Source organism: Pinus tabuliformis, chromosome 8 (genome assembly GCF_031772625.1).
Source record: "Pinus tabuliformis cultivar Carrire ecotype Pingquan chromosome 8, CPIR1, whole genome shotgun sequence".
NCBI lineage: Eukaryota > Viridiplantae > Streptophyta > Pinopsida > Pinales > Pinaceae > Pinus > Pinus tabuliformis.
In genome coordinates, this window is record NC_142294.1 from 479,499,088 (window position 1) to 479,508,332 (window position 9,245).

At 36.6% G+C, this 9,245-nt stretch overlaps 1 protein-coding gene across 1 annotated transcript; it reads left to right on the forward strand.

The window, feature by feature from the left end:
- The first annotated feature begins 4,519 nt into the window (after positions 1-4,519).
- LOC149236154 (serine/threonine-protein kinase 54-like) lies at positions 4,520-6,587 on the forward strand. Its single transcript, XM_089461523.1, has 4 exons — positions 4,520-4,782; positions 5,232-5,473; positions 5,604-5,756; positions 6,036-6,587. The coding sequence occupies exons 1-2, from the start codon at positions 4,641-4,643 to the stop codon at positions 5,267-5,269; spliced, it is 180 nt and encodes a 59-aa protein (XP_089317649.1). The 5' UTR covers positions 4,520-4,640; the 3' UTR covers positions 5,270-5,473; positions 5,604-5,756; positions 6,036-6,587.
- Positions 6,588-9,245: the final 2,658 nt, after the last annotated feature.

Sequence of the window (9,245 nt, forward strand, 5' to 3'; positions counted from 1 at the left end):
AGTTCCGCACAAGTATGTTCAACTCTCTTAGCTCACAAGCAAGCTCTTGGCCAGCACTTAGCTAATTATGCAACTCTCCAAGCCTCTAATCTCTTGTGTAATTCTTATGATGAATAGCCCATGTTTAAAGGGAATTCATGCTTCCAAAACTACACAGTCCAAGCATAAGATCAATCTCTCATGAATGCACGATATTTACACTCCAGTAAATAATACCACTGATAGTACACTGTCCTTGCACTCTAGTCTCAACTAGGTCTTTCTCTGAACTGACATGCATGAGTTTCTCATGAGGGAATCTTTAGTTAACTGGAGTAGCACTAGTGGATCCATTAGTTCACCAACTTAATGTTAGTCCTCTATTAGTTCCAAAAACAATTTAGAACTAATTTAACTTAACTTAACTCAGTAAACTAAGTGATCTGATTTCCAACTCAATTTAAACTCATACTGGACCCATAAAACTTAGGGAGAACATATACATGAATTCAAAAAGAATTCCAACTCGAAATTCCCAAGCTAATTAAGTTAATTAAACTTAATTAACTATTTACAAGTTGCTATGAGAATAGAATTCGATTTCAATTCTCAGTTTAATTCAAGGACAAATTAAACTGAAATTTCTGGTTTCCATTTCTCAACACTCCCTCTCAACAAGAAAGGGATAATCATCTACCTTGATCTTGTCTCTGTGAAACTCGAATTTACATCTTGACAATGCCTTTGTCAAAATGTCAACATCTTTCATCTCCTTGGGAATGTACTCTAACAACATAATCAACCTCAATACACAATCTCTGAGATTATGATATCAGATATCAATATGCTTGGACCGATCATGAAAAGCTGGATTTTTAGAGAGTTTGATACAACTTTGATTATCGCAGTAAATCACAGTTGGATCCATCTGCTGACCAAACAAAACAACTAGGATCTTCCTCATCTAGATGGCCTCACATGTTGCCTGAATTGCAACCATTTACTCTACCTCTACCAAACTGAGTGTAACCGATCTTTGTTTCCTGTTGTACAAGGAAACTTTCGTTGACCCAATACTGAAGATACCTCCTAATGTGCTCTTCCTGTCGAATGCACTCCCTTCCCAATCTACATTGATGAAGCCTTGAATCTTCACTCCCTCTATCAGTCTATACCATCATCCATATTGCGAAGTGCCCATCAGGTATCTCAACACATGCTTTGTCGCCTTCCAATACAACTTGGTAGGCCTAACCATCACTTGACTAAGTTGTTCAACTGCATAGCACATATCCGGTTGTGTGTTCACCAAGTACATGAGTGAACTCACAAGCTACCTATAAATAGTAGCTTCCACTACTTCCCATAAAGTTGCATCCTCCTTCCTCCAGTTAACTCGTAGAGGAGTCTCCATGGGTTTGCTACTCTCCATGTGGAATCTCCTGAGTATCTCATTGGCATACTTTCCCTGAGACACAAACAACTCCCCATCTCCATGCCATACCTCCATGTCAAGAAAGTAATGCATAAGCCCCATGTCCTTCATCTCAAAATATGTTGCAAGGTCCTCCTTGCAAGACTTGATCAACTGATCATCACTTGTCAGTATGAGATCATCAACATAAAGTACAATGATCAACATTTTACATTCCACCACTATGTGGTACAGGTTTGCATCCACTTCACTCTTCGTGAAGCCAAACCTGGTGAAGTAGCTATCTATCCTCGTGTACCAATCATGGGGTGCTTGTTTGAGGCCATACAATGCTCTCTTAGGCCAACACACATGCGACTCACGGTCAAAGGTTTCAAAACCTTCAGGATGCTCTATGTACACCTCTTCCTCAATCATGCCATTAAGGAAGATTGTCTTTACATCCATATGATGTATCTTCCAACCCATCTATGCTGATAGTGCCAATATAGGTATGATTGATGAATACCTTGGAAAAAGAGCAAAGGTCTCATCATAGTCAATCCCCTCTAACTATGAAAAACCATGGGCCACAAATCTAGCCTTATGCTTCTCCACACTACCATATGTAGCTTGCTTTAGCTTGTAAAGCCAATGGGAGATCACCATTGACTTGTCCTCCAATCTTGGGACCACATCCAAAACACTATTACGAAGTATAGATTCATACTCCTCCACCAAGGCATCAACCAAAACTGGTTGTTGCACTACTTCCTTTGGCTCTATCACAACACATTCTCGCATAAGAGCCATGTATCTAATGTACCTCTTACGTAACCTCCTCTGTGTGCACTGAGAAATTGGTGCTCCCACATTCTCTCGTGCATCATCCAACAATCTGTCAGCCTCTCTAGTGCGCTTTCTTCCCTCTCTGGAAGACTTTTCCTGAGCGGATGTCTCCATGCCCAGATCCTTTGCATGTGGCTTCTCCAAATCAATCTGAGGCTCCTCAACCTTAGGAGCCAAAATCTCTTGATTTGCATGTATCTCAAGCTCCCTCTCAAGGGAAACTCGCATGGCCTTCTCCTCATCGAATTTGACATCCCTGCGAACCACTGTCATTCTTCTGGTTGGAAAGTACACCTGATATTTGTGAGGTGTATCAGTGTACCCCCAAAATATCCCCAACTCTACTGTCATCTCAAGCTTCTTCCATGCATCTTTGGTCACATGGCAATATACCAAGGACCCAAAAATCCTGAAGTAAGCAACATCTGGCCTCTTACCAGAATAAGCCTCCTCTGGTGTCTTCATCTCAAGTATTCGATGTGGGCTATGGTTATGAACATAAACCATTGTGTTGTATGCCTCAACCCACAAGTGTAGTGGTAGGCCCTGATCATGCAACATCACCCTTACTGCCCCTACTATGCTTCTGTTCTTCCTCTCGGCCACCCCATTCTACTGAGGGTTATGGGGTGCCGTTAATTCCCGTTTAATCCCTTCTATTGCACAGAAGTTCTTAAACTTGTTTGAGACATAATCACCACCATTATCACTCCTTAGAGCTTTAACCTTCTTGCCTAAATCTTTCTCCAGCAATTCTTTAAACTCAATAAACTTTGTGAAATTTTGATCATTTTTCTGCATGAAAAATATCCAGCATTTATGAGAATAGTCATCAAAAAATATAACATAATACCTGTGTTTGGTCATGGATGTTATCGGGAATGGTCCACACACATCTAAATGGACTTGATCTAGAATAGCCTTTGCTCATCTGTCTCTGTCGTGAAAGGAAGAATTTGTGTATTTTCCCAAAGTACACCCCTTGCATGTATCAACTTGTTTAAGAATACCTTTGGGAAGACCGCTAGAGATTTACTGCAATATCTTCAAAGCCCCATGATGTAAGTAGCCCAATCGCCTATGCGATAACTCACTAATGTCTCGGCTCTGCACCCTTTTTTCTTTTGTGCTCAAAGCATCACACTCTTCTACCTCCAACTTATAAATATCCTTCACCCAAATCCCTATCTTCTTTACTTGACCCATGGCTATGTGTCGAAGGAATGCCTTTCATTTCGAGAAGATCACATCATAGCCTCTATCCTCAAGCATGGAAATGAATACCAAGTTCTTCTTCAGCCCGAGCACATACATAAATGACTAACGTGAATTACTAATTTAAAGTAAACTATGACTAGCTTCTAATAAGGTCTTTTTGAGCTCTAAGTGATGTTCTACGAAAATAATGGGCTACCTATAACTAATTGAGTTTATTGATAACATTATTCACATATTTGAGGATATTTTCCACCTCCTTAAGGGTTAGTGGGTATCCCATTATGTGTAAACCTCATGTCCCCTTTCCCTCCTTATATGAACATACTTTCTTGTATTAGGGAGGGCTTCTATAGTTTTTATTGATGCCCTCATGCCAAACTTATCACTCTCTAAGCCTTCAACATCATTAGGTATAGCCTCTATGTCAAGTGGCCTCCTTTTTCTCAAATGAAAATAAAACTTAACCTCAATAGTGGCAACATACTCTAGCAAAGCAATTGACAAACTACTAAAAATCTAATTTTCGGTTACTCTAAAATCTGAAATCGACCTTCTCTGAGTGCAAGCTTCTATGATACATAATATTTATAAGGAGAATCTTCAAAACAATCACATTGGAAATTCTCAAGTCTACACATTTTGAACCACTTAGTGTGGTCCATCTTCATAACTTAGATGGATTGACTAAATAAAGAAAAAAACACTCTAGTGATGCAAAAAAAAGATACAATAAATAACTATAATGGATATAAAATAAATAAATAAATATATTAATTAGAAAAAAAGAAAATAGAAAACAATTAATAAATTAATAATATGTAATATAAAATAAAAATAAAGAAATAAATTAATAATATGTAATATAAAATAAAAATAAAGACAAAAATAATTATATGTAAATAATATTTTATACAAAATTAAATGTTTAAAAAACATATATATTTATATGGAAAATGAAAAGAGGAATCAATAACTAAAATCAACCTATTCAAACGATTAGGACTACTCTTCTTTGTTACCGGGTTGTTAATTTCCCGCTACTCTTAGATTCTATTTACCCATTACCGCTACTCTTCTTCGTTACCGAATTGTTAATTTCCCGCTACTCTTAGATTTTGTTGTAGAATTTAGGAGAAAAGTGTCTGGATCTGGGGAATCTAGACTGGAATCTGAGCAAGGTATGGACAAATCAGAAGCTCGGAAGCCAAAGGAGGAGTGGGAAGTTGAGCTAAAAACACTGGATATCACGAGTATTATCGCTCAAGGCGCATTTGGGACTGTTTATAAAGGAGTTTATGGTGACAAAGATGTTGCAGCCGCAGGTATGTTTATTGCTTTTTTTCCATTCCCTGAGCTCATTTGTTTGATCAAATTTCGTTTGTTGGAAGTTAATTTTGAATCCAATTACTTCATATTTAAATATATAAATGTGGCATGTTATTCAGAATTCTCCTACTAATTCTCAGCACCCTGCTGCATAATAACTGCTTGATGTAGATAGTAGTTATAGAGGAAGTCAATGTTTGCAATTTGTTTTTACAATTAATGTTAGTGTTCTTGCTTTGGTACTTTGGTCTATGCAGTTTTCCTCCTTTTCTGGACTCGTGAAGTTGTCTAGGAACCTTTTCATAAGGCTTTTGGGAAGCTGTCATGGATGGTTATTTAGGTTAAGATGAGAGAAAAAAAGAAAAGGTTAAGAAGGATCTTACTTTTCAATGTCCTTTGCTGGTACATCATATTGTCCGTGATGCATTTTTGAATCTGCCTGCAGGATCTGGTGTGCAAGACATTCTGAGTTATGGTTTGTAGACCCTTCAAATAGCAGAACATACACAACAGTTAGTCAATGTGTTAGCTATGTTGAACAACCATCAACCATTAGTTATTATCATCAAACGCACTTTGGCTTTGGATTTCTGTCTTAGGAGCACTGGAACAAGTGTGGTGTTACAAGCATCTGTCCGAACTCGTTGTGAATTGATGTGCAAATGTTTGCTAGAAAGTATTCTGAAGGTATTTTGATTGATCTGAATGCTTTTATGGAGTTAATATACTATTGTATACGTATTTTAGGAATTGTTTAAATACATAGAAGTTAAATTTCTTCCATTGCTGGATTAGTTGGTGGCATTTATTTTGCTAGGTGGAAGAATCAAATAGCTTGGACTCTGAAACTCGTGCACTTCCATATGTGTTGGCTTTGCATGCATCTTGCATTGTGGATCCAACCTTGTGCACACCATCATCTGATCCATCATGATTTGTGATCACGCTTCAACCTTACCTTAAAACTCAGGTAAACATTTGAGGCCTACTCATCCTATATGGTTATAAAATATTTCCCTTGTTTTGACATTAATGAGTTAATGTCAGTAAAGATTATGAAAGATGCATTTTGAAGACATGGACTGATTTCTTTTATGAAATATGGTATAAAATGAAAGGCCACCTAAACAGAAGTCATTCTGGTGTCTTCTTGTGTTTTTTTACAGTGAACTCCACTTCCTAATGTTTGCAGTTCTCAGAATTGTTTTGTTGGTTGCATTCATCTTGGCATTCTTTTCTGATTATACAGGTGGATAGTCTTGCAGTTGCCCAGCTGCTCCAAAGCATTGCATTTTTTAATGATGTAGTCCTTCCTTTACTCTGAAGGCCACCTCTGAATTTTGTTGAAGTACTGGAGCGTTACTTGTGACAACTAAGAGTCTGCTACCCTTTCCTATCAGTTGTACACGCACGTATAAAGTCATTGTTTGTCTTTGCTACTGTGCTTTTATTGCTTTCCATATGTGCTTTCTCTCTAAGTGTTGTCCATTTCAATTTTGAAGTAAATTTGTAATTAATTATCCATGATTGGGAGATATTAATATTTAACTATTATTGTATCAGTGGGAAAATGTTATTGAGTTATTTTGATTACAATTTCACTCTCTCATAATAGGAGTACAAACCATTTCAACATTGTTGGTGAGAGTAGTGTCTAGAAACCAGTTTCTATTTTGCGAGTAAAATTGCATCTTAATTTTCTGTGGCTTTTCCTTTTCTCTTTAGGTTTGTTTTTTCCTTTTAAAGTAGAGTAGCCTGTCATGGGAATAAATGAAATCCACATTACAAAATACTACTCTCTCAAGTTAACATTCCTTGTTATATTACTATAATTATAAATCACCTTTGGTTGTGTGGGGTGGTTATAAGAGGATATTGATATTGAATTGGACTGCAATCAAATTTAATGTGTCCTTTCACTTATTAGATATCTAATGTGTTATTTTTTTTCTTTGCTGCTCGGGTTAGAATGGTCAGTTCCAACTTAGAAACACATCGGTGTTGTGTGGACTTGGAGAAGAATTGCAATTTCATAATTTTATCCACCTGACTCTCAAACATTTCTTGTGATGAAAATATTCATGTCCATATAGTGATCAAAGCAAATTTGATTTTCAAATCATACCTCACAGTTTTCAAGTATTAAAGTGTCACATCTTACTTTTGTTCTGACTTGTCCATGTACATGCTTACATTTATGACCTATCAAAGTTTTCATATATTTGTAGATTACTAGAGAAGTTATGTCTTTGTCAAATAGTTAATGCCCCTGATTTTCAAATTTAAATGGGAATTACAAAATCAATTTGGAATTTTCTTCCATGATCTTGTATGCACATGCCAGTGTACTATACGACTGTGTTGTCATATTGATGAATTCACTTTTTTCTACCCTAGTCTGTTGTTCTGTCTTTGAGTCTCCACTGCCATGCCTTTCAGGGTGCTTTTTATTTTTATTTTCATGTCGTATTTTTGAAAACAAATGTCCACCAGTTTTACTGGGGTTCTAGTTCCACACGTCTGTCATTGGATTTCTACTGTATAGGGCACATTCATGTTGTTGTCTCTCTGAAGCTTCATATGACTTGTGGTCAAAATTTTACTTTGACAAGGCCGCTATTCATGTGATTTTTTTGTTTCATTTACTGTCTTTTCTCATCTCTTCTGATGCAACCAGTGCTTCAGGCTTTGAAAAACAGGGTATGTAACTGTTGGTGCAAGTTACAGTTATTTATTTTGCTGGTGTGATTGGTGCAAGAAAAGCAGGCTTCTCTCTTTGTATTTTGTTGCTGTTGTGCACTCATATTGTTTTACTGCAATATTTTCAGGTAGGATACCCTTTGGGTTTCTCTCATGTTATTCTGCTTGCAGTTGCCCTGTCATGGACTGTCAACATTTCATAGTGAGCTTGTATGCTGCCACTTTCTGTTGAATGAATCAGGTCTGTCATCTTAGAAAAAATTGTATCTCTTTTGGTTATAATTCTCCCACCATGGAGTCACTTCTTGATTGCCAGATAATTATATTTTTAATATAACTGTAGTTTTTTGGCCTAATTATAATTCAAGAGAATTTACAGACCCCGGCATGGATCAACTTCAATCATTGAAACTAGGGCATCACACATGAAATTCTCCAACAACTCTCTGTCTTATGCAACAACCCATTCCATACATGGATCCTTGAAGATTTCATATAACATGCTTTGTACAAATCACTCCAATCATTGGAGTGTCATGGTCATCTCACTTACCAATATTTTACAGGTTCGTATTGCTTCAATCATTGAATACTTGGGCACCACACACACTAAATCCCTCTGACTATTCTTTCTCATAGGCGGTGTTGCACTCCATGTATGGATACTGGAAGATTTCAGATGACATGTTACTGCGAACCTGTTCATCACCTTGTGCCACAGCATTGTTATCATTTTTGTGTGTCCTCCCACGTCATCATGATTGTATGGATCTACTGAAGTGAGCCATGTTGAAGGAAACACATCCAGAACAACATGTAAAGTGATAATTTAAAGTTAATTGAGGATATGTTAACAAATAAACTCATATAAAGATACTTAAATTTAGGATATGTTTAAACTTAAGATACACACACAATCTTGAATTTAATAGTGAACTTTATCTAGATTTCATTTTTTCAAATATCATACATTCACCCAGGTCCAAGAGTCTGAAATTTAGTGATGCCATTCTAGGGAAAACAAAGATTATTTTCATCACATTCTTGTACCTGTTGAAGCCCCGAAAATTGGGTCTACAACAAGGGGATACCCACCCGGTCCAGACCTTGAAAGCAACTCCTTTTCCGTTTGGGATGGTGGGTTCGACTGGGGATAATGGGACCAGTTTCGCAATTTGTATGTGATGATAAGAATTGATATTTCCCTTTTTAAAGATTTCTAAGTAAAATACTTTTAATCTAAGTCTAATTTAAAACATGCAATTATATTTTAATGAACAAAAATATCTGATTCTAAAACTAACCCGGGATTTAACTTTTCACTTATGCGATCTAAAATAGTTTCTAACAACAATTGGTAATAAAGATCATTCAATCGCTACAAGAAAAGAATTCGTTAAAAATGAATTGTTTCGTATAAGAAATTAGCCGAAACAATTGTGAGAAGCATATCGCATAATAAGTCATTCATACATTAAGCATAAACAGAATAGTCATCACCGTACAAAAGTGCCAAATGATAACTCAAACATTCAAGCTTTCATATATAAATAACTGAACATAAAATATTACTTTGACACATAAGCATAAATTATTAAGAGGTAAAAGTACCAATGATAACAAGTTCTACAGCTTCAGCAATATAGATTTATCTGTTGCTCTGATACCCCAACTGCATCTGTTGAAAATCTTGCTGTAATTTTTCTAACTTCTCCTCTGCTTCTCGGTTGGCATTGGCCTGCTGTAGCTATTGCTGCAA

Coding starts and splice junctions, on each gene's coding strand:
- LOC149236154 (XM_089461523.1), top strand. CDS start 4,641: ATGGACAAATCAGAAGCTCGGAAGCCAAAGGAGGAGTGGGAAGTTGAG. Junction 4,783..5,231: donor CAAAGATGTTGCAGCCGCAG/GTATGTTTATTG, acceptor ATCTGCCTGCAG/GATCTGGTGTGCAAGACATT.